The sequence below is a fragment of the Babylonia areolata genome, chromosome 9 (genome assembly GCF_041734735.1).
Source record: "Babylonia areolata isolate BAREFJ2019XMU chromosome 9, ASM4173473v1, whole genome shotgun sequence".
Lineage (NCBI taxonomy): Eukaryota > Metazoa > Mollusca > Gastropoda > Neogastropoda > Buccinidae > Babylonia > Babylonia areolata.
In genome coordinates this window covers 11,528,913-11,554,808 of record NC_134884.1, presented here as the reverse complement: position 1 = coordinate 11,554,808, position 25,896 = coordinate 11,528,913, and the positions used below count along the sequence as shown (strand labels likewise).

General features: G+C 44.7%; 1 protein-coding gene across 5 annotated transcripts in view; it reads right to left on the bottom strand.

Annotated features, from left to right (window-relative positions):
* LOC143286055 (U6 snRNA phosphodiesterase 1-like) overlaps window positions 1–25,896 on the bottom strand; it is a 91,474-nt gene that overhangs the window by 62,195 nt on the left and 3,383 nt on the right. For 2 of the 5 annotated variants that reach the window (XM_076593595.1, XM_076593594.1), the window contains exons 2-4: window positions 21,294–21,365; window positions 8,832–8,983; window positions 6,880–7,057 (exon numbers count right to left, since the gene is read on the bottom strand). In XM_076593595.1, coding sequence (XP_076449710.1) covers window positions 6,880–7,057; window positions 8,832–8,983; window positions 21,294–21,365 — 402 coding nt within the window. The remainder of the gene's footprint in view (window positions 1–6,879; window positions 7,058–8,831; window positions 8,984–21,293; window positions 21,366–25,896) is intronic. The other 3 variants (XM_076593596.1, XM_076593597.1, XM_076593598.1) reach the window with 3 other exon arrangements.

The window sequence follows — 25,896 nt, the reverse complement described above, 5'->3', positions numbered from 1 at the left end:
TCTCGAAAACTGTGCAACTTATTAGAAACAAAGAACACCACAGTTTCAAAGAACAGTCTCTTGTGATTCTTTTGATCTATGCCACATCACCATGGGCCTATTCTGTTGTCCTCTGCCGCCGGTTTATCTCCCCTACCCCCTATTTGGCTTCAACGCCAATTTAATTCTTTACAAATTCATATTGGTCTTTTTATTGGAAAAAACGTTTATGTGCACTTTCCAAGTGTGAGCATGTGTGTGTGTGTGTGTGTGTGTGTGTGTGTGTGTGTGTGTGTGTGTGTGTTTTCTTTATGAAATGAAAGACTCTATACTATAGTGAAAGATTACATGGGGAAAGTGTTTCAAGCGGTGCGGAACCATGAGGGTGAAGCATGAAAGTATTATTGTGACTTTTGAGCCATGTCGAATAAACGTTCTGATATTATTACCATTAACCCGGCAAAGAAGATGACATTGGACTACTACCCTGTGATCCATCACCCAGTCACCGAGTACAAGACAGTCCAGGAGTGCTTGTGACTTGCAGAGGAGGTCACGAGAGAGGTTGGACAAGAGTACGTTATCACTACGTTTGATCTTGGGGTTTGTATGAAAGCCTACCCGATCGTCTGGAACCAACCTGACCAGTACAAGAAGCATATCGTTCTGATCGGTACATTCCACCTTGCCTGTGCGTACCTCAAGATGCTTGGGAAAAAGCTGGATGGTTCTGGTTTTGGAGATATCCTTCTGGAGGCAGGCCTGATCTCTTCTGGTTCTCTGCAAGGGGTGCCATCTGGCAAACATTATGAACGAGCATTGTTCTGCCATAAGACAATGCTTGAGAGTCTAGAACGCTCGGTGCTGGAAAGATATCTTGAAATCAGAGATGAAGACACATCATTTCTGACACTGTCAGAAGACAGCATGATCAAACTCCAGACAGCCTCATGTTTCTTCTCAAAAGAGACGTTGACTGAGCTTCAGCAAGATGAAGCTATCACCAGTTTTATGGTAGAGTACGAACAGTTCAGAGATAGAGTCAGAGAAGGAACCTTTGGACCAACTGCACAATTTTGGTTGTCGTACATCGATCATGTATGGCTTGTCCTTGCGCTCCTTGAGGCTGTCAAAATCAACGACTTCCTGCTCTACGCACAAACGATGTCCCAAATGCCAGACCTCTTCTTTAGTTTTGATGGACAAAACTACACACGCTACCTGACCTTCTTCTCAGTCTTCTTGGCAAACATTGACTTGTCACATTCTGGAGCCAAGGAGATGCTGCAGAGAGGTGCTTTCAGCGTGGCAAGGTCCTTCATTCCTGGCAATCGCTATGCAGTGGACAAGACCATGGAAGAAACATTCATGAAGCACGCCAAAAGCCAAGGAGGAGCTGGCGGAGGTGGCGCTGGTGTCACGGGACTGCTGTCCAACCAGGAGGCCTACCACAGATGGATCAGGACCACCCATGAGAGGTCAAAGTATCTTCATGCAACTCTCAACATGGTTGGCACGGCACAAGGTGATGAGGTTGGCAGTAGACATCGTGACTTGTGTCCTTCTGAGATACTGAAGAGCGAAAGCAACGTCATGAAGAATCAGGATGCAATCAAAAGTTTCATCGACCCTTTCTGTGAGGAAGCCTCGGTCAAACTCATCACCTTGTCATCTGGAGCATCTGTCCCAGCTGGCATTCAGCATGATGTGTTGAGGGCAGGAAAAACTGGTAAAGCCGCGAAGGAGGCGTTCATCACGCAGAGACTGATGGCAAATGACCATTTCTTTGAACCAGTCAAGCAGCTAAACCTGAAAACGATGGCATCGATGAACAAAACCGTCCACATGAAGACTACCAAGAAGAAGATTGTGGAATAAAACAACAAGGGAACATTGTCTTTCAACTCCTTCTGAAGGCACAGGAAGCAGGTGTTCAACTTGATCTGAAACAGTTGATGATATACCAACTTACTCCCATACCTTACAGTACTGCCACTGCTGACAATTTCCTTGCCAAGACCAACAAAGCAAAAGGGTTCAACTACCTTACCAAAGATATGGAAGATGCCGCTCTACATCCCCATGATGCGACGCTGGTTGTGATTGATGGCAATTCAGTGTTTCACTGCTTGCAACAGCTTCCTTCCAATTTCAGGGAGATCAACCAGAAGATATTTGACATGCTGCCAAAGGGAACAGACGTGGTGTTCAGTACAGACATGTACAAAACGTACTCAATCAAAGCGATGGAAAGGAAAAGGAGAGGCACTGGCGATAAGATCATCGTGAAAGGAGAAAGCACAACGAAAATAAGAAGCAGCTCACCCAAGTATTACTCGACGTTTGGAGCAAAGATGAGAATGCGCCAAAATTCAAGGGACAGAAAAGTCATGTTGATATGTGAGGGAGAAACCTTCCTGCTGCAATCGGCAGATGAGCTGAAGACAACAAGGATGCCAATCGCAACGCTCAAATCCACACAAGAAGAGACGGATTCTAGAGTTGCCCTCTACTGTGCATACGCTGAACGGAATGGCTACAGGTTCGTCCGCGTCAAGAGTCCCGACTCAGACATGTTCTTCATTCTCCTGCACTTCGCTCTGCAGCTGAAGGACGTGGTGATTCTGTTCGACACAGGAATGGGGCACAAACAGCGGATCATCAACGTCACTGACATCGCAAAAGCATACAGGCAACAGCACTGCACCGCATTCCTGGCTCTTCATGCTTATACCGGCTGCGACACAAGTGTGTTCAAATAAAACCCATCAAAGTTCTTCAGCAGAATCCAAGATTTGTGGAAACAACTGCCCGCCTTGGAGATATATGGGCCATTGCTGAAGAAGTCAAAGCCGATCTTGAGACCTTCACCTGTGTACGGCAGACATCGTTTCACCAGTGTCAATGACCTCCGACACCAGCTACTCAAGGAGATATGTGGAGATGAGCCATTGAATGCAAACCACAACGTTGACATGGCAAGCATGCCTCCGTGCAAACAAACTCTTCAAGAGCACATCAAACGGAGCAACTATCAAGTTGCCATTTGGAAAAGGGCTCTCGAACCCATTTCTGATGTTCCAGCAGCAAGCAATGGACATGGATGGATCGACGTTGATGGCACCTGGGAACCAATGTGGTCAGCAGAAGACGTCACCCTGCCCGCAGATATGGTTGACTTCCTTGTGGACTTTCCAGATTGACGACGAAGAAGAAGCTGTCATATCCTACGTATCAGAAGAGTCGCTTTCTACTTATGCTGAGGGAAGCGACTCAGAATGATGAGATAGGGGGTAGGGGAGATAAACCGGTGACAGAGGACAGCACACACACACACACACACACACACACACACACACACACACACACACACACACACCCATGTGCTCACACTTGGAAAGTGCACATAAACGTTTTTTTTTCAATAAATAGACCAATATGAATTTGTAAAGAATTAAATTGGCGTTGAAGCCAAATAGGGGGTAGGGGAGATAAACAAGCGGCAGAGGACAGCAGAATAGGCCCATGGTGATGTGTCTTAGCTCAAAAGAATCACAAGAGACTGTTCTTTGAAACTGTTGTGTACTTTGTTTCTAATAAGTTGCACAGTTTTCGAGAGAGACCGTTTCTTGCAAACATTTAGGCAAATTCACAGTTCGCAACATGTGACAGACGGTGGGTACACATGTAACTTCACTGTGGCCACTTTATTGCATATATTGTCGTTCTGATTATGGCGTATCGTGCAGAAGGCATTACTGTCAACAAAAACATAAAGGGAATTCTTGTAGCTCAAATAACAAAGACACGGGTGATCACCAAACTTATGGAAGGTTTTGGACTGACGAAAAGCAGCCGTGGCACCTGAGATGGGTACCCTTCAAAATTAAGCCAGAAGGGGCAGTGAGTCCCAAGATTTTTTATGTTAACATGATTTTTCGTGATCTATACGCTCTAAAGCACCAAAAAATACATATGACAAATTTATTAGGGGGGGGGTGAAAGGTGGACCATTTCTCCTGACCGAGTACTACGTACGGCCACGCTGTGTTGTTGGTCTCCGATGTGAAACAGACACAGCGACTTGAGTAACACACTCTTCCCCTTCGCTGTCAGTCACTCACAGCTGCCGACGTGGTGGCCTTAGCAGGAACATGTGCTCCACTCGTCTGGCCATGCCCCGTACGCTCGCAACTTGGTACTTGGCTCGGTGCCCAGTCACCACCACTATCACTCTCCCCCTCAGACAGTGAAACTTCTTCATCATCATACGGGAATTCTTCGCCCGAATCTTCATTTTGCTGGCCTGGCTGCAGTCTCAGTTGCTCTATAACTTGCTCAGTTGTGAAGTAGCATTGTCTGCTCGTCGATACAGCCATTTTGGAAAATGAAAAGATCGAAGTTGTGGATAAAACTATAATAAATTCACTCAAAAACTTGCAGAAGTACTGAAAAGATGGCATCGATCGACAGAAGGGGATTCCCCTGGTCACATGCACAAAATATGGCCTTTCAAACCTCTCCAAAATAAGAGTGGTTGGTTTGTGAATGACCTACCCTGTTTTGGTTGCCTTTTGGTGACATCAGCGGCCTCCCTAGCGGGTGCCAAAAAGCAACATCAGCGGCCAAAATGTTAACTCACTGAACGATGTGCTGAAGCGTAAGATCCGATGGAACTCCAACACCATGTTCAATTTTTAGAACTCGGAAGCTAGTGACAACTGACGAGATGACACGTTTTGTTGCCATACTCATACACATGGGACTGATAAAAAAAAAAAAAACCCGAAAATCACTGACTACTGGTCGACCGATCCTTCTCTGCAAACTGAGTTTGCCTCACACCTGCTGAAACGCAAGTGTTTTCACTCAATTCTTGCCTTCTTTCACTTGAATGACAATAACAACTCAAGAGGGTAAGATGGATATGACCCATTGTACAAGATTCACCCCGTCTTTGATCAAGTGCTGGAGGTGAGTGTGTTTACAATTTGATATTGTTGCTAATTTATTTCTTGTGTAAATAATGTTGATTTTTATCATTTTTAATGAATAATTTGTATAGATTAATGTAAAATTATAATTTTCTGTGTGTGCCCTTATTAAATTGTGTGGGTGTGTGTGTGCAATGGGTGTGTCTGTGTATTATGCATGGGCGTGTTTGCGCATGTGTGTTATTCATACTGTCACTCCTGAATTATAATGCATGTGTATATGCTGTGTAATATTACTGATGTTTATTTTGCATTTGTTTTTTGCCCCTTTTTTTGCAATACATGCAAAAGCTTTTCTTTTCTTCTGACAGCATTGTCTGTTACAGAAATTCAAAACACTTTACATGCATAAGCAGGAGATCTGCCAGACACAGGAGCAGACATGGGGAGACTGAGGCCAGGCAGTCACTGGCCTGCTAACATTCCACCCACGAAGGAGCAGCAGAACAGGAAAACACAGAGAGGGTGCAAGGCATGTTATGCCAAACTGAAAGCACAACTGAAAAACGCCAATAAGTCCACCACAATCATGTGCAAACAGTGTAAAGTGCCCCTCTGTGCTGTTCCATGCTTTGAAGTGTTTCACACAGGCAAGGACTACAGCAAGTAATGATTTAGCTGCAGCAGAAATGTGTACATAGGTTTTGTGGGTTTTTTCAGGTGATGGTTTTGTAGGGTTTTGCGTTTTCTGTGTTTCCAGTGTTGTGATCTTTTATTTTATTTTTATTAACAGTTTGTTGTGCAACATATGACTTCAAACTGATTCATGAGAATCAGGGAACTTTACTGTGTGAAAAATTCATCTTATTCTTCTGTGTGGATTAGCTGATGGATATGACATGCCTGGTGAGTACAGTATACCTATTTTTCAATTTTTTCTGTTTTTCAGTATTTAGTGACATAACTTAAAATATTTTTAAAATATTTAGCTGCATGTAATGAAAAAACTGTTTTAAAATCTTAAAAGAATAGATAGTAAACTTTCTAGTGATATATAATTTGTATGTCTGTGTGAAAATGTGTTGAATTTTTCAAATATGACCAAACTAGCATGTCGCAGCAAAACAACATGAACTATTTAACTACGTCTCCATAGAGTTAAGTTCTTGCCTAAAGAAAATGTCTGATTCACCTTCCTTGTTTCCACTGTGCATTTGACAACAATAAAAACTGTCTGTATTCTCAAAAACAAGATAGACCCATCATGCTATCTTACTAGTAGTTCTGAGCAAGGCACCCCTCAAAACTGGTTCAAAACCTATTTAATGCCATGCTGTTCCAGCATGTCTCACCAGCTGTCAGTTCTACCTGTCTTTTCAGCTGTTTAAACCAAGAACTGAAAGTGGAAAGGTATTGCAAATGGAAATGGCTTGATCTGGAAAACAAACAATAACTAAACTAAATCCAGTACGGTCAGGTGGCACAAGAGATCTTAGCAGCACTAAGTTTGCTTAGTGCAACCCAGCCCAGGTGCTCAGCTGTTTTTTTTAGGTTCTCCACAAAGGAGGTATTAGAAAAGTAAGTAACTGCCATTTCATCTGTTAGGATCTTATCTAGCTTGTGATCATTGTTCGCAACTGCAGAAAAAGTCTCCAAGACAAGTAGGCATGTTGCAGCTTCCCAAAACTTGTGTACAATCTTCCACATCATGGGATTTCTCTGATACATGAGTGTTTGTTCCCCATTCCTTCCTGTACAAGTATAACCTTGTGTTTCATTGAGTTTTGGAGTGTCTTGTTAATATTCCATGGGCCATGTTGAAATTTTCATGTAAACACTGGGGCATTCCATTTCCTATGCTCACCAGAACTTACTGTATCAAAATCCTTGGATCTTGAGAACTGTTGCCTGCAGTGAGGTACTGTTAAAGATGATCCATCATCCATCACAATATTAGTTTATTTACCTGTGCAGCTGCTGAAATTTCTCTTTCAACGATTCTGTCAGAGGAGAAATCCAGTGGTGACGGATACACACTGTTCTTGACAAACTGATGTGAAGGTCATCCATACGTTCAAAGTTCAAAGGCTGCAGGACTGTCAACAGTTTGTCAGCAAAGGAATTCAGCCGTTCATCTGCAGACACTATACATAACAAAAAGAATAATATATCTTAACAACATGAAATTCAGATGCTTTGAATAAATGTGTTGTAGGTTTAGTGTGTTTTTGTATTATAATACTAATAATGATAATAATCATAATGAGCACTTATTCAGTGCTTCCTCTCAGAGTTCAAAGCGCTTTACATGTACAAAAACCTCACTGACTAAAAATGACAAAATAATAAATCAGTTTATACAAACTTCAGACACCATAGCACAACTCTCTCTCTCTCTCTCTCTCTCTCTCTCACCCACCAACAAATATGCACATGCACACACACACACATGCAAAATTTGGTTGGTTACCACTGTTATGGGTTAGCCACAACGGTCATCACTTTTCAGGGTAGGTCTTCCATGTCGAAACTGCACGTACCACCTAAAGACTGTGGTCTGTGATGGTGCTTGCTTCCCAGAACAATCCAACAAACTTTGGAAGCATTGCTAATTACTCTTTCCCTGATGAAAATCGTACAGCATAATAGCTGGAAAATCCTGCTGACTCACCTCAGTTTCAGCCCCAAGGGGACTTTAACCCTTACCTGACATTTTGCCTTCCTGAGCATTTTTTTTTTAAAGCAGAATGAAATTTAGCTTTTTACCTATTATGACATTGCTGTGACATGATAATGATCATTGTGATGATAGTTCTTCCCTATTGCATCATTTATTGAAGGGCCCTCATACTATTTAAATGAGCTTACATCAGGTGGAGGACACCATTCTTGTCAATAATAATCTAACTGGACTACAGCATGCATTAAGTGGGTTGGAAACTTTGTCCAGCAAAGACAAAGGTACCTATCATCAGGTTCATGTACGGTGATAACGATGAGAGATACATCTATCTAATGTGATAATTGGTTTCAACTTGAAGGTGATGAAAATGACAGTGACGAAACTGACAGTAATACTAAACACTTTGCTCAGTCCATCCAGTCAGGCATCAGTTTTGCATGAGTGACAATGACTGACAGAGTGGTATAAAACGACTGGTCAAAGACAGGCATAATAACTGAGTGATTAAAGCATTGGACTTAATCAGAGGGTCCTGGGATTGAATTTTGGTAATGGCATCTGGTGGGTAAAGGGTGGAGATTTTTTTGATCTCCCAGATCATTGTCCTTCATCACCATCAATATAAACAAAACAGTCTCAAAGACTGTGGCCTTTCATGCCCTGCTCTCATGGTGACCTCAGTTTCAATGCCCCTCCACTTCTGTGCTTGGGGTGAGTCCTGTCAATGTCTTCAGTGTCAGCAGATTCATGGGGGGCTGTCATTTGAGGGACGTGGTGGCAGTCTCCACTCTGGGAGGGACGCTCACTCAGTCTGGCTCTGCGACTAAGCCATTATTGTCGTTAGTAGGGGGCTTAGTAGGTGGTGTCCTGAATACGTTGAATCAGAACAGGCACCACTGAACACCACCGAAGTGACTCAGCAGCAGTGCAGGGTCTCCTCTGGTGTGTGGCCTCCTGGCGACCTAACATCAATGGTTCCCTGTGGACTGCGGATGCTGGAACTGTGACGGATGAACCTGGGTGTGGCTGTGTGTGGGAGAATCTAAATGAGCGGCATGGGAGTGATGGCCACTGGAATGGTGCAGATGATGGGGCAGCAAAAAAAAAAGTCAACTACATGTATATTAATTTCATAAATACCAAATTACCAGTCAAATACACACACAAACACACACACATGACTTACGTATTGACATATAACACAACAAGCATACACTCAATCAAGTCCATTTTACCTGGAATATAGACAAAGGATGCCCAATTACCCTCAACATGTGGGAAACTGCGAACTCTCCCCCCATGTTGTTTTGGATCATCTTCTTTGTCTCTCTGCCTGTCTCCAAACATGCCCAAGATGGCAGTAGGTAAGGGTAGGCTACTTGTGATCCTGTTGGCAAAGCATAAAGGTATCACTAATTAACATATTTTGCCTTTTATTTGGAGGAAGGTGGTAGATGATCCAGGCGTTTAGCTGCCAGTACAGGTATGTGAAGCTCTGGATTAAAATTCCAGTCTCACCCTTTCTCTCAGATTCAAATGGAAAATCAAACTGAGCAACTAGTCATTCAGATGAGACATAAACTGAGATCCTTTGTGCAACACGCACTTGGCACACTGAAAAGAACCCTAAGACTACAACAGTGTTGTCCAGTTGCAAAAGTCCGTAGAAAAAATCCACTCCAATAGGTACTCAATTACATATGCATGCATTCAAGACCTAACATGTGCGTTGGAATATGCTGCTGGTCACCTTCAAGGGCCTCCATAAAAAGTAATTATGTAAAAAAGCAAACAAAAAAGTAAAAATGGTAATGAATATGTGATTAAACTTACTGTAAACCAATGAAATAACATGGGAGTTAAACATAATGCCCACAAATAATGAATTTCTAAGGAAGTATTCAAAGATAATACAGTGACACATACAAGCATTGAAGGAATAAAACAAAAGTTCAAACTAGTCCCCTTCTCCTTAAACAACTGTCAAAACTTAATTATCACATGCACAGCCTAACAGCAATTCAGATGCATCCATTAACTAATCTAGACACAATGGTAAAAGATTCCAACATAACCTCTGTGGCAGTTTCCAAGAAAACAATATAAATGAAAATAGAAATACTGGATGCCTGGTTTGACTCCTACAGGCAGTCTGCAGCTGGATCAATACAGCTAAAAGACAATCATGTTTTCTGGACTATCTGAGATGCTTGTTTTGTGACAGGACAATTGAAAACTGAATAGCGGGCGCAATAGACAAATGGCTAAAGCACTGGACTTTCAATCTGAGTGTCCCGGGTTTGAATCTCGGTAATGCCGCCTGGTGGTTAAAGGGTGGAGATTTTTCCTATCTCGCAGATCAACATATGTGCGGACCTGCTTGTGCCTAAACCCCCTTCGTGTGTATATGCAAGCAGAAGATCAAATACACAAGTTTAAGATCCTGTAATCCATGTCAGTGTTCGGTGGGTTATGGAAATAAGAATATATCCATCATACACACCCCCGAAAACGGAATATGGCTGCCTGCATGGCAGGATAAAAACAGTCATACATGTAAAAGCCCACTCGTGTACATACGAGTGAACATGGGAGTTGCAGCCCGAGAACAAAGAAAAAGAAGAAAACTGAATACATTAGTGTCTCAAATGTTTATACAACCTTCTTTTTATTTTCTATCATATTTATAAAGTGGAATACAAAGTGCCCAAAACACATGCATACATGAAGCATAATTTTCCATATTTCTACAGAGCTGCAATTTTTTGTTTGTTAAAAAGCCTCTAAATATAATTATTCACCCAAGTATCTTACCTGTAAATTAAAAAAAAAAAAAATATGATAAAGGATTAAGTCTTTTCCATATATATATAAATACATACATATATCTGTGAGAGAGAAAGAGAGAGAGAGAAAATAGTTGATACATTTATACTATAACTTTTGCCCCAAAATTTTGTTTCTGATCTGTCATTACTTGCAATTTAAGCTAAATTACACATGTGCATATTGGCATTTTATTTTTCAATTTACCTGTCATAGTTATGTGCCAAAGGTGATGACTTCGTAAAACTTATAGCAGATTCCAATCGTTTATAGTCACTGTAACTAGGAACTGAGGTAACTAAATATCGATACACAAATGCAGTTTCCAGGTTCCATCCTTGTACCTCATTGGAAAATCAAATAATGTCAAGTGCAACATTGCTGTTTTTATATTCCAATAGTGCCACTCCAGTATCAACAGACTAAAAAAAAAATAAAAAAAAGAATGACTGGTGCTCTGAACAGGACACCACTACAGCACAGGTATGCCTCCAGACTGCGCTCAACAAGATCAGCAACTGGACCAAGGAATGGTTTGTCTCTGTCAACTCAAGCAAAACAACCTAGACAGTCTTCAGCCTATCCAGCAAGAAGCAAGAGGCGAAACTGACAGTGAACAACCAAAGGCTTGCAGAGGAACCCACACCTACCAACCTGGGAGTGACCTTTGACCACAGGCTTACTTGGAAACAGCAGATCACCAGATGCTGTAGCAGGGCCAAGCTGAGACTGGCGATCATGAAGAAACTTGCAGGGACGGACTGGGGGACTGATGAACGTATCCTTAAGAAATTCCATACGGTGAGAGTCCAACCTGTAGTTGAGTACGGGACATCAGCATAGGCATCAGCTGCAAAGTCTAACCTCGACCATCTCAACAAGATACAGAACCAAGCTCAGCGTGTCATAACTGGCGCCATGAGATCCACCCCAATCCTGAAGATGGAGGAGACCACTGGGCATTGGAGGACAGAAGGGACACAAAGATCCTCATCCAGGCAACAAAATTCAAACGCCTTGAAAACCATCCAATGAACAACAGAATGAGGAGACCCACCAAGAGCCGGCTGAAAAGAGGCAGCTTCATCCATCAGTCAAGATGCCTTGAATGACAAACCCCAGTCTTGATGGAACACGAAGCAAAGCCTATCCTGGCAAATGTCACCCACCCATCTGGAAGAGGCAGGTGTTCCCAACAGTCATCACCAGCATTCCCGGAATGGAGAAGAGAGGAACACAGTCAGACACCCAAAGGAAGGCCCTGGCCCTGGAGTACATCTGCAACCAGTACCCCCAGGAAGACTGGACCCATGTCTTTACAGATGGCTCCGCCACAGAAGCAACGAGGGATGGTAGAGCTGGAATCTTCCTCCGATACAAAGACAGAGATGAAGAAATTGCAATCCCAACAGGAAAATACTCCACCAACTTCTGAGCTGAGTGAGAAGCCCTCTGTGAGGCAGCCAGAACAATCTCGCAGAACTCCACAAGAACAACAGGGCAGGTGGTGGTGTTCTCAGACACTCTCTCTGTGCTCCAAGCCCTCAAGAACTCCCGCTCCAAAGAACAGAACCATCTCACTTCAGCCCTTTTTGCCCTGAGTGCCAGAGTGGAGACAGTGGTGATACAATGGGTACCAGGACACTGTGGCATCAGAGGCAACGAAAATGCTGACATTCTGGCAAGATGGTGCACAGAAGGAGCAGGCCAACAAACTGGTGTCATACGATGAAATCAAGACAATCATCAAGGCACAGCAAGGAATAAAGTGGCGCCTCCAGGACCCAAAATATAACCCAGAAGACAGATACCATTTGCTGGAACGACTGGAACAGGTCAAGATCTTCCGCCTGAGGACTGGACACAACCGCCTGCTCTACCACATGCACACAAAATTTGGCACTGGACAGAGTGGAGAGTGCACTTGTGGTGAGGGACCAATGACAACCGACCACATCCTTCAAGACTGTAGGACGCATGCAGCATACAGGAGGAAGTACTGGCCAACACAGACAGCAGTGGAAGCCAAACTGTACGGCACCCTGGAGGAGCTGCGACGGACGGCAGCCTTCATCGAGGACACCGGGCTGCTCATCTAATGGGAGGCGAACAAGGATGAAGAAGAAGTTGATACATTTATACTATAACTTTTGCCCCAAAATTTTGTTTCTGATCTGTCATTACATGCAATTTAAGCTTAATTACACATGTACATACTGGCATTTCATTTTTCAATTTACCTGTCATAGTTATGTGCCAAAGGTGATGACTTCGTAAAACTTATAGCAGATTCCAATTGTTTATAGTCACTGTAACTAGGAACTGAGGTAACTAAATATCGATACACAAATGCAGTTTCCAGGTTCCATCCTTGTACCTTATTGGAAAATCAAATAATGTCAAGTGCAGCATTGCTGTTTTTATATTCCAGTAGTACCACTCCAGTATCGACAGACTAAAAAAAAAAAAAAAGACTATCCAGTGGAGAGGGATCACACACACACACACACACACACACACATCCCATGCTCTCTCTCATAAGAATGAAGAATCAAGTCAATCTAATCCTCTGACCCAAGCTGGGGCATGGAAGATACATATTAGCAACATATGCATTGCTTTCGGTATAGGAAACATTAAAATTGAAACTAAGGAACTGTGCATTTGGTGATTTAGAAAGCAGATACCTAAAAGATTTGAAGTCATTCAAACACATGAAACTTATGATACAATAAAGGCAAGATCATGTCACGTATCAGTCTTTCCTTTCATAATAAAATTTCTCAACTTTTAACACCCCATCACCTCTTTTGAATGAATTACCAAAATAAAAAACAGATGTTGGTTTCATGTACTTTTAAGAATAGACTTATTTCTAAGAGTAAAATCATCAGATTTTTGACAATCTATTACAAAACGAAATTAATCTACAATCACACTCCTTTCACAGTTAACAGCAAATGCACATTTCCTGTTGAATTTTATGATGCCTTCCAACTTCAGTTGGTAACTTTTGATTACTTCATCTAAGCTGAAATATACATGTGAGGTATCTGGTATGTGAAAAAAAGGAGGAGTTTGTATTATACTCCATGTTTGGTGTTACATATACTTTCCATGTCAAACTGATGCAAACTAGGCCTATTGGTTTGCTCTGCTTGGCCAAATTTCACGCGGCTAACAGGGAAAAGATGAGCAGTCTTGGCCCAGTCCACTCTCAGCCAATCAAACACCTCTAAAAGCTATAAGCGCTGAATTATTCCGTGGCCATCGAAGAAAATGCCCCATGAGAACCATGGCGGAGACGCAGGGACGGACGGACAGGCATTCGAGTTTGACATGTTAAGTATATGTAACACCAAACATGGAGTATAATACAAACTCCTCCTTTTGGTGTCATATACTGTACCATGTCAAACTGATGCAGAATTTAAAGCAAATGGAGGAGGGCAACGCCTACTGGTTCGTTTGGGGAGCCCTTGTAACCGAGACGGCAGTGTTAACCGCGACAAAGGAAATCCCCTTGGAACCGTCAGCCCTGGTCATACGGAAATTCCTGAGGTAGAAGTTGATGAAGGGATTCTCAGACCGCCAGAAGGCTGCCTCCAAGACATGCTACGGTGGCACTGAGTGCTGGAAAGCAGCCAAAGTAGCTATGGCCCGCACTTCGTGTGCTCTGGGATGAAGACAGCTGATATCCCTGTGTGCATGAGAGTAGGCTCTATGAATGACTTGGGAAACCCAGCAGGAAATGGTGCCTGCAGCGATGTCTTTCTTGTAATTCTCATTGAGGGAGATGAGCAGACGCCTCTGAGAAGAACGCCTATGGTGAGACCTATTCCAATAGTATTTGAGACACCGAACAGGTCAGAGATGCCTATCCTCATCATCTTGGGCAAGAATATCAGACAAAGGTCTGACCCTCAGATAGGGGGAAGGGACCTCAGGGTCTTGGTTCTTAGCCAGAAACTCTGGAAGGAAACAAATAGTGATGGAACCATCTCTGTGGAAGGCCAGATCTTGTGGCATTCCACTAAGACCATAAATCTCGCTTCTACGACGGCCAGTGGCCAGCAACAGAAGGAAAGTCGTCTTGAGGGTGAGCAAGTCGAAAGGAATAGTCCCCAATGGCTCGAAGGGCTGTTTTCGAATGAAATCCAGCACCAGGAACAAGTCCCAGAGGGGCACTCTTCTGGGGTTTCTAGCTTCCTTCAGAGGGGCACCCCTAGCCACCTCTCTGAGCAGGAAATCCGCTTCAAAGGCGGGACCACCTTGCTGTTTGATTGTGGTACAGATGGCAGACCTGTACCCTCACACAGAACTGGCAGACAGGATGAGAACCGAGGAGCAGTGAGCCAGAAAGTTGGCCAGCTGCATGCTCGTAGGGTTAGTAGGGGGAATGTCCTGAGCTGTACACCACTGCAACCATTTCTTCCAGCGAAAGTCATACAAAGTCTCTGTTCCCTGCCTCCTTGCTCTGGTGACTATGGACAGGAGGTCAGAGGAGGCACCCCCTGGGTCAGCGCAGCCGACACAGAGGCTGACCGAGGGGTCGAAGACTTCAATGGTGATGCTGACAGTTCCGACCACACAGCAGCCATGCGTGCAGGTGGAGCAGTTGAGGATTGGAATGAGGAGTGCCTGAGCGAGGCTGCCTCAGCAGATGAGATTTGGTTTCGAGTTCCAGGGGTGAACCATGTGTCAGGGACTGAAGGTCCGGAAACCAGGGCTGGGCTGGCCATTTCGGCGCAATGAGGATCAGCTGCGGGCGTTCCAATCTGTCTTTCCATATCACCATGGACAGAATTGGAAAGGGAGGAAACACGGAGGCAATCAGACTGCTCCAGTCTAGAGAGAGAGCATCCACTGCCCACGCTTCTGGATCGGCGACCGGAGAGACATAAGTGGGAAGCCTCTTGTTGAACTTTGTAGCAAAAAGGTCCACCATCGGCCGAAACCACCGTTCCCACACCCCCTGAAGGGTGTCCTTGTCCAGGGTCCACTCTGTGCGGATGACACTCTTGGACCTGCTGAGAGCATCTGACAAGATGTTGGCTTTTCCTGCTAAGTGTCTCGCTGAAAGTGCAATGCCCTTGCTGTGGCACCAACGGAGGAGAGCCTCGGTCTGCAGGGAGAGGTCTGTCAAGTGCGCTCCCCCCCTTTGTTCACATAACATGTGACCGTCGTCTTGTCGGTGAACAAGCGGATGGTCTTGCCAGTGGCCTCCCTCATGAAGTGCAGGAGAGCCCTGCGAACTGCCTCCAGTTCCAGCACATTGATGTGGCATAGGCGCTCCTCCGGGGACCAAGTCCCTGCTGCATGGAGTGAGTCCATGTGGGCTCCCCAGCCCAGGGAGGAGGCGTCTGTGAAGAGTGCCACCTGAAGAGTAGGTGGGGCTATGGGCACCCCCTGTGTCCGAAGAGGGGTGATTAACCACTCTGATGTCACCTCGAGGAACCACTCGCCCAGACATATCTGGGTATCCCATGGCTGAGTGCTCTGGGACCACCGTAACCTCAGTGCCCTCTGAAGAGGGCACTTGAGAACCCTGCCCAGGGGAATGAGAGGTGCCATGGACTCCATCATGCCCAGGAGGGAAGAAAGTGTCCGCGCTGTTGCTTGGGAGGAACGGCGCAAGTGGCTGATGAGGCCTGCCAGACGGTCCCAGCGATCTGGCATCGGAGAGACTATCATGGACTGCGTGTCTAATCTCATCCCTAAGAAGTCGAAGGACTGACTTGGGGACAGATCGCATTTCTCCTGGTTCATGAGGAAGCCCAGTTGGGAGCAAAGGTCTAGAAGTCTGGCCGTATGACTCTGGCACAGGGCCTGCGACTGGGCCAGGATAAGCCAGTCGTCCAGGTACACACAGAGACGAATGGATTCCGAGCGGACGATGGACACCAATTCCCGCACCACCTTGGTAAACAGGAAAGGGGCAAGGGACAGACCAAATGGGAGGGCCGGGAACTGGAACACCTTGTCCCTCCACACGAACCTCAGGTACCGACAGGATGCCGAATGGATGAGAATATGAAAATAAGCATCTTTCAGATCGATAGAGGTAGCCCAATCGCCTTGTTGGATGGTCTCCCGAATCTGTGCCTGTGTGTCCATCTTGAATTTGATTTTGGGGAGGAATTTGTTGACAAGTCCAAAACTGGTCTCCACCCTCCTGAGACCTTTGGAATCACGAACAACCGGCCGTAAAAACTGGGGCCCGGGTCCGAGAGTTGAGATATTGCCCCTATGAGGAGTAGGTGCGATATCTCTTTCTCTAAGACGCTCTCCTGCTCTGTCGAGCTGGGCACATAAGGAGGAGGAGTGGATCTTAGAGGGGGGCGGACCTCCGCCCAAGGCAGCATGTACCCCAACTCTAGCACCGATACAATCCCATCGTTGAGTCCCAGAGCACGCCACTGATGTGCATGCCGGGACAAGTTTCCTACTTGGAGGGGCCGAACGACTGGCGGTGCTGAATCGGGGCCCAGTCATTGGGGGTGCTGCCTTCTGGCCTTGGGCATGGCCAGTCGGCTTGGACGGACATAAGGTGGTTTATTCCTCTGCCGCTGATTCTGCACACGCCGCTTTGACTTAGGCAGCGTGGTATATGGAGGGGCCCTGGTGGCCGGTCTCTTCAATGGCATGGAACCCTGGAGCCCCTGGGAGGTGTGGGCCAAATATGAGGCCACCTCCCTGTTTGTCTCTGCCCTGTGGCTGACAAAATGGGGCGCATACTGGCCGAAGAGGGAGTGCTGCTGTGCTGGGATGGACCGCAGGGCAGCCCTCTCCTCCACAGGAATGTTAGAGAGGCGGAGAATGGCATCACGCCGCGCTAGCACAGTATTGAAGTGAAGGCTGGTAGCTGTGTCTGCAGCTGCCGTGAGACCAGATGCTACCCTATTGCCAAAAGTGTTTAACCTCTGGTCGGTGAAGAGGCCAGGCGGGACAGAGGAAGGAGACCCCGTGTCCTGATTAACCAGACGCTGTTCCCACAGCTCACTGGCCCTGTGGAGGAACGCGTCGAAGAAGGTATAAGCCATGGAAACCTCGAGGAGGCAGCGGCGGGCCAATTTGTCCCACTCTGCTAACGTTTTAAAGGATAGGGTAGCTGAAGTGGGGAAGGTGGTGCGCTGTGAGACCAACATCCTGTCCTGTGCGGAGGGCTCTGCTTCCCTGTAGACAGGGTGGTCCTGTGTGTACCAGGACCACACCCCTCCCTTGGAGGAATCTTTAAGGAACTTTCCCGGGGAAAAAGCGCCCGGGGCAGAGAGGGACTCCCTGCCTGGAGGAGGGATGGAAGCAGCACCCCTGACATTGCGGGCTGGCTTATTAAGCCATTCCTGCACCATTTCTGGCACTCTGAGTCGCTTTGTGGTTCTGGAGTTAGAGTCACATGGCGTAAGGAGGGTCAAGGGTAACAAAGTAGCCTGAGGGACTGATTCGGCATACGTGACCCTATTGGGGTCTGAGTTTGGTTCAGGCTGGTCCCTAGGGAGGCGCGGGCTCAATCTGTCCCCCTGGGATGTGGGTGAAGAGTGCTCATCTGCTTGTTTGTCCTCATCCGAAGACAGGGGCTCCCACTCTTGTTCGCAGTTCATCCCCTGCTGGGTGCCATCCCAAGTGGATGTACCCACTGGGGCGTCCTGTGAGCTGTGGTCAGCCCAGCGGGATGAGCTGGGACGATCCCGAGCCAGGACCATGGCCGCCGCTGTTATGTCCTTGACGCCTGAAGCGGGTGGGGAGCGTGTGGACCGTAGGTCCAACCATGCTTGGGATGGTGGGTGCCACACCTTCTCAGAAAGAGCGTCCCTGGATGCAAGAGGGACCCACGAGTGCTGTGAGGGGACAAACACCCACTCATCTCCCTGTAGGACCAAGGGCTGGGTAGGTGGGAACTGCAGGCTCCCCCAGGCCGAGCAGGGCCCCTCAGCAGCCGTCGGTCCTGACAAGGAGGCCGTTGTGACCGTGGAGGTCACCTGTGGGTTGACAGAGGCCCGATTTGTGGACAGAGTGGCAATATTGGTCGAGGAGCTCGACCTGACTGACAAGAAGTCGATCCCACTTGTCGTGGCTGTGTGTGTCACCCTGTGAGATGTGCTGGGTTGGGTCCGGTGGGAAGCGGACAAGGGGTTGGCCCTTGGTACTCCCGGCAACCCAGCGTGCACCATAGGTGCGCCCCAGTATGGGTAGAATGGGGGTAACCACCCGTGGGCACCAGCCATACTGTGACCCGAACCCCAAGGGTCACTGGCGCCTTGACCTCCATGAAGGGAAAAACCTGGCCAAGTCGGAGGGAGGTCAGGTCCGACTTGGGTGTCAGTCCCACCCAAAGACGAGCGGGCTGACAGCCCAGAACCGCCTGACACGTGCGGGCCTCCCCCAGCAGGGGAGACTGGCCGGATAGCGGAAAGACCTGCAGAGCAGGTTGCCACATGCCCCGAATCCCCTCCCGTGGGGAGACTGGGGTGGCTTGGCCCGGGGTGGGCAAAGTAGAGATCCCCCCCCGGAACCAAATTTTTCTCCCCCCCAAAAGGAGGTGGGGGAGGGGGGTCAACAGAGAAGGGAGGAGGGGGAACAACAATGGGGCCTGTGAGGGCCGTCTCCGAGTGGGGACCCGGGTAACGGCCAGGCGCGGCCTCCCCTTGGGAGTTCGCGCCTAGCTGCGAGTCCCCACCGCCAGGAGAGGACTTGCCACTTCCCCTTCTCCCTGCCTCACGCTGGGACACCTCGGGAGGCAACGCTTGTACCTCTTTCCCCCAGGTCCCCTTCATGACCGTTTTACTGGTACGAAAGTCGCCTCCGCGATCAGCGTCTAAAGACGCATTGCCGTGGTCCGTATCGGGAGGAATCATGAGCTCCGGGCCTGGGAGAGTCTCTTGCCGAGCCTCAGTCCCAGCATCATGATCCCTGCCTTCGTGGTATGGCACACGAGGCATGGAACCCGCGCTTAAGCACCCAGCGAAAATCCGACCCCCAACAGAGAAAGGAAAGGCAGGATCGACTTAGAGGTAGAGAAGAGGGTGCCGAGTCGAATCGAGTACACAGAATGTAAGAATACAATACAGACAAGCTGCATGCAGCAAAATAAGGCCAAATGAATACGCTTAATAGCCAAAAAAAGCGTAAGACGAGACAGAGCGTAAACCTGACAAGATGGCATGTAGAGCCTTGGCCAAAGGAATGGTTCAGCGCTTATAGCTTTTAGAGGCGTTTGATTGGCTGAGAGCGGACCGGGCCAAGACTGCTTGTCTTTTCACTGTTAGCCACGCGAAATTTGGCCAAGCAGAGCAAACCGATAGGCCTAGTTTGCATCAGTTTGACATGGTACAGTATATGACACCAAATATCTCTTTTCCAAAATCAGTTTTGAAGGTTTCATAAAAATATAGCTGTACTAGGCTCCAGTGATTCACGCAAATTTCAAATATTGGTATCTTGCAATTCTTCTCTGGCAAATGACTGTGATCCCCAGACACAATCAAATCCTGTACCAACCGAATTTTTTCTTAAATCAATTAAGCTACAGTGAAGTAAAAGGACCCCTTTTTTTTCACACAATCCGTACAAATTATTATACATTTTACTTAAGTATTTTTCTGATTTGGGTGATGTCTGTCCAGAATCTCATAATTCCTGATTTAATCAATAGTGAAATAGGATAGTTTCATGTTTCTCCATAAATCATAGATGTTCAACCTGAAGAAGCATTTTGTGACTGTGAGCTGACAAGTTTCCAAAATATCCACAAAATACCCCAAAATTTCACACACACACACACACACACACACACACACACACACACACACACACAAACACAAACACACTGCCATCTAAAAGTCAATACAAACAAGCAAATTCTATATTAACTGTGTGAACAAAAACAAGCTATATCATTAAAAAAACAAAAACAAAAACACTGCCAATAAATCACAATACAGTATTTCCCAGTCAGTGTATGTCAATGAGCAATTGTGGGGTTGTGTATGTATGTTGGAAGAACATCAGTGCTGGTGTTAGACAGAGTTCATCATGAGCAAGCATCAGGACAAAAGTGATTTTTCAGTGTTAATTGTGCATGTATCCTGTAATTTTTGTTTCTTGTGGTTAGCTGTTGATGTGTGAATGTGACTTGTTTTCTTTAACTATCACAATTTCTTACTAGCTTAAACCTTTTTATTGGCTAAAACATTTCACAATTGCGATGTTTCGTTTCTCAGAAAGCCTTACAATTGTTCCGTTTTTTTGTTGTTGTTTTTTTCTCTCTCTTTTTCATTATAATTTTTAGATTTAAATCACTGAGAAAAATCAAACCTCACACAAACTGCAATTGCTCTGGACTGGTCACATGCAACTTAGTCATACACATGTATGGGAGACATGTAGGTTACAGAACCAAACCCCAGCCAACAATCAAACATCACAAAAGGGACTGTCTTTATAAACTAAGTACAGCTTTCTACATAATGTAACACACTGAGAGGGACACCAACCCTTCCTCCCTGCCTTCCCCTTCCACACTAAAATACTCAATCCCATGGCTTCATACAGTACTGAGGGGATGAATAGCTGTTGGATAAGACAATCACTTACTGTATGCAATCTGGCCTTAGAGTGACTGAGACTGACATACTCCACTCAAACAGACATCCATTGCCCTTCCAAAATAGGAGGCTCTGTCAGGGTGACTAAATATACTCCCTCACTACAAAGAAAAACCTCAGTTCTGTGGCTTTTAACAAAACTTTGTCTAAAGTGCATTGTGGGGACCAGAAGCACTGCTTGAGACATAAACGCAAAATGGAGATTCTAACATCTGTGGGGAACTAAGTGCGAGATCAAGGTTACGGGACAACAGAACACCCACCTACCAGGATTTGCCTTTGAATGAATAATAGGAGACATTCTTCTTAGCCCATTTGCAACCACAACCCCAACACGCCCTGGAACAAGACAAGGAGACAATTAAAGTGTGATTGACACTGCTCTAACATCTTCAAAATTCAGAGTGGTTTACGAGTGTGGAGACACCTCCACATCATGGCAGTGATCATCTCCCAGTAGTTAAGTCTACAGAAACCATCAAATAAGCCTTGTATGAAACTTGATTATCTATTCCAGTATGAAAACAAAAGAGGCAAACATCATCAGAAGTATAAAAAGTAAAAGAAATAAAAGAACAATGTTGAACCAGAAGTAAATAAAAATTATTATTCAGCTCCCATGGTGGAATGCTGACATAAAGTCTGGACTGAAAAACATGGTGCTGTCAAACAAAGCCTCATCCAAAGAAACAAACAAAAATGAATAAAGAAAACAAAGCAGTTCGAAGTCATAATACAAGAACCAAAACATGTTAAGTGGAAACAGAATTGTGAGGCACTTAATTTTCTATGACTGTCACAAAGATCTCCACTCTCTCTTGTCCTCTAAAATGTCCACACGAAAGGGTTTGTAGATACTCAAGAAACAAGTGCAGCTATCAGGAAACAACAGTATAAAATCGCCATATGTGCAAGGACAGATGATCTTTCATCAATCTGGTGAAAGCCCAAACGTTGCTATGCACTCTCAACAACAAATTGTGAGCAAATCACTACTATTTGTCTCATTCAACAGAATTCAGATCAAGAAAACTGATAGGCTATGCAACCTAGTTCAACATGATGCTGACCTTCAGAAAACACACTAAAACCACTGTTCTAAAATGCAATATGGGTCTTTCAGTCTTAACCTGTTCAGTGCTTACAAGACGTCAGTTCATGTCCTGCACAAAATATTGCCATAGTATCAGTATCAGTATCAGTAGCCCAAGGAGGCATCACTGCGTTCGTTCAAATCCATATACACTACAACACATAATTTTTTTTTTTTTTTAAATAAATAAATTAAATAAAATAAAATAAAAAACAGTGCCTATTAGTATTAGACATCCACTGATTTACTGCATCAATTCTGATTTTTCCTTCATCAAAGTTTTGTTCAATGAACATAAAATATACTCTAAATGTTTGGTTTGATGTGTCTGGAATGAAAAGAAAAATACTACATTTTAGATTAGCATATGTCTGGTGGAAGACCCCTTTCTTTTTGATGATTGCTAACTGGACCATGTGAAACAAGCATGGAAAGGAGGTTTGGCTCACATGCAAAAAAACCCTAAACATTTTAACTAGTGGTCTCAGTTAGCAGACTTACACAACTTTGCAGGCTGTGCAAATGATTATGGACAGATATAACGATAGAGACGTATCTCTCTTCTCTGAAACTGATATCACCATTCAATGACTGGTCAACCTCATCTGTCATAGCAGACATCAGTTTTGAGCAGGTGACAGTGTCAGACAGAGATACGGGTGGATATGTGGTGTAGTTTGAGAGGTGGAAGGAGAGGGACAGGAGATAGGTCCTAGTCCAGTCAGAGGGTGTGGAAGTCGGCGTGGCAATGGGCATCAGAGAACTGTTGTCACTGATCGCTGCCTTGGTTTGGACAACAGCAGACAATGCACAATTTTCATGAAACCCAGAAGATGAAGATGCAAAAGACACAAAAAATGTGTTATTTTTTCATGGTTTTTGACACTAGTTAGAAGACAGACTTGGTCACAGAGGAAGCAAACTGGCACATACATCAGATTATTTTTGTCAGCCCACGTGCAGCATGGACTGAGTGAGTCATCAAAGAGCTTCTCCCTCAGTAGGAGAAAGTTCTTTGGTGTTACAAAGCTTGACTGTACAGTTTCTGAGGATATGATTAACCCTTAATGTTGACAGAACCCATGTTTGTCATTGTCAGGACAGTTATTCACTTACATGTCTTATTCAGTCATTCACTAATACGTCTGCAAAAAGTGGTTGTTATCACAAACATAATTATAATCCATTTCATTTTCATCTGCGGGTGTAAACTGACAAGCATGACATTCCCAGCTGTATTCTGTTTGTTTTCGTTTTGGATGTCGTTCTATGGTGGTGGAAATATACTTTTTTGTTGCACACAAATCATTATCTTCACTTTGAAATACCTGATCAGTTATCTACAAACAAAATAGTTTATGAAATAGCCCAGATTTTAAAATCCTCATTCATTTTCCTTCACAAAAAACATCATTTTCTTTCAGTAGCTCCTACTAAAGTTTTTGTGCAAGAATTTTATTCTATTTTTATTGATTTTTTTTTCATCCCTGATTCCTTAAAATTCCCTGACAAGTGGAGAGCGTTTTTTTGTTGGTTTTTGTTGTTGTTGTTGTTGTTGTTTTTGTTTTTTTTACATAAAATTCTACTTCTTCCAGCTGTACCAATCACTCATTCTCAGTGTGTGACTGACTATGGACTGGGGCCAACAAACTTTCTCAAGCAGCCTTCTAAAATTAGAAGAATTAAAAATGAAGCAATGTGCCATCCTCGGAACAACGAAAGACACTCCAACTGAGACCATATGATATCTACTTGACTTTCCTTTAATGCAGGCCAGAAACAAGTTAGAACAGGTTAATGCCTATTTCAAAGCATTAGAAAACCCTCAAAACAAGCTGCATTAAGGGACTAAAAGGTAGCCATAAATGGCATGGAAGAAGCAGAAGTAGAAGACATAATCCAGCTTGTATGCCAGCAACAAGACCTGAAGGAAACAAAAGAATGGGAAGGAAACCCTGAACACATCCAACGCTTCTTGAATACAACCATTTCACCCACTCAAAGAAGAAAACAGTAAAGAAGAGGATAATTTAATATATACCTGTAGATGGTTCACTCACCAAACAGCAGTCTGGTTGGGGATTCACCGCAAAGCAAAATGGAAAAACAGCCAGGGAAGAGAATGATGTATACAAACAATAAAGTCACTACCTCCAGCCTGACAATAGAAGCTGAAGCTATGACACATGCTGTCCAGTGGCTGTAATCTATTTGTGCGCCTGGAAATCAACTTGCCATCATCCTGACTGACTCAATGAACCTCCTCCAAAAAAATGAAAGTGGAATGGGGAGTCCAGTGTGGCATGAGGCAATGCACATCTTTCAGATGCAAAAGCTTACATGGATGTTCTGCCGTGGACATGCAGGCATTTCAGGAAAATGAGCCAGTCAAAGTCTTGCTGGAAGCACAAACAATAACGAGCAGTCTATAACTGGGAAAATCTGGAATCCTAAGAAAAGTAAAAGAGTACCTCAAAAAACAGGTACAATGCTTTCACACCACTGATTGCCTCACATTAAGGATGATAGAGAGAGGGAGCAGCTGTAAGTGTAACTTGAAATATACAGCATGATACTTTGTAAATCAAATTAATACTGGCATCATTTCCAAAGCAACAATGCAGAGTTCTTAAAAATGGAACAGGGTCTCTTTGGGTCTTCCCAAATACATTAGACTAAGCAACATGGTAGACACCATGCTCATGGCATCATATCTTTCCCACCTCTCTTGCAGCAATCAGTGGCAGTGTGTGAGCATATATATCTGTCATGAGAGCTCTGTGTGTCTGCTGCATACATTAGTTTGTTAGAGAGTTGGCCCTTCATGTCTGTGAAACTGCATATTGTTGCAAATATGTTGAGCATGTGTGTGTGTGTGTGTGTGTGTGTGTGTGTGTGTGTGTGTGTGTTTGGGAGTGTGCATTTGCATGTTTGGGTCGGTGTGTATGCATGTGAGGGTGTGCAAAGTACAGGTTCACTGTGCATGGGCCTTTTTCTTTCATGTTTTTATTCAAATCTTTTGCCTTCTACTTATCTTTCCTTTTCACATATATTTTCCTTTAATCATCATTATAATCATTTATCTACTCATTTCCATTTTCCTTTTTTTATTTCAAAGCCTGATCAGCATGTTGGTTATGCAAAGGTCTAAGGCACCTGCACCTTTTCTTTCTTTACAGCAGAAGGGGTGTAGTGTATAAGGATATGTCTGCATGCTCTGACTCCTTCTTGAAACTGATGCTGGTGTTGAGACAGGGAGTTTGAATTCCCTATTTGCTTAAATATACTTACCATGTCAATCTGGTGCAAACTAGGCATACCAGTTTGCTATGTTGGCCAAATTTTGCAGCCAAAGCAATACTAAGATGCCTCCACTAGGCCTGTCACCAATCAACTTGATTCCCTGCCTTTAGCATTGAACAGCCAATAAGAATAGCAAGAGCAGATGGCAAGGATGTGTGGGCATTTGAATTTGGTGTTATATACTGCACCATGTCAAACTGGAGCAAAATACAAATGAAAAGGTGGAGGCCACTGCCTAATTGGTTCACATGGGGAGCCCTAATTACAGCTGTGCTAGCCATGACAAAGGAAATCCTCTTGGCACTATCAGCCCTGGTCATATGGAAATCCCTGAGATAAAATTTGATGAAGAAGTTCTTTGAACGCCAAAAAGCTACCTCCATATTATACTGAAGAGGCACAGAATGTTGAAACACTACCTAAGTGGCAATGACTCACACTTGATACGCTCTCAGTTTTAGTTTCAGGCAGATG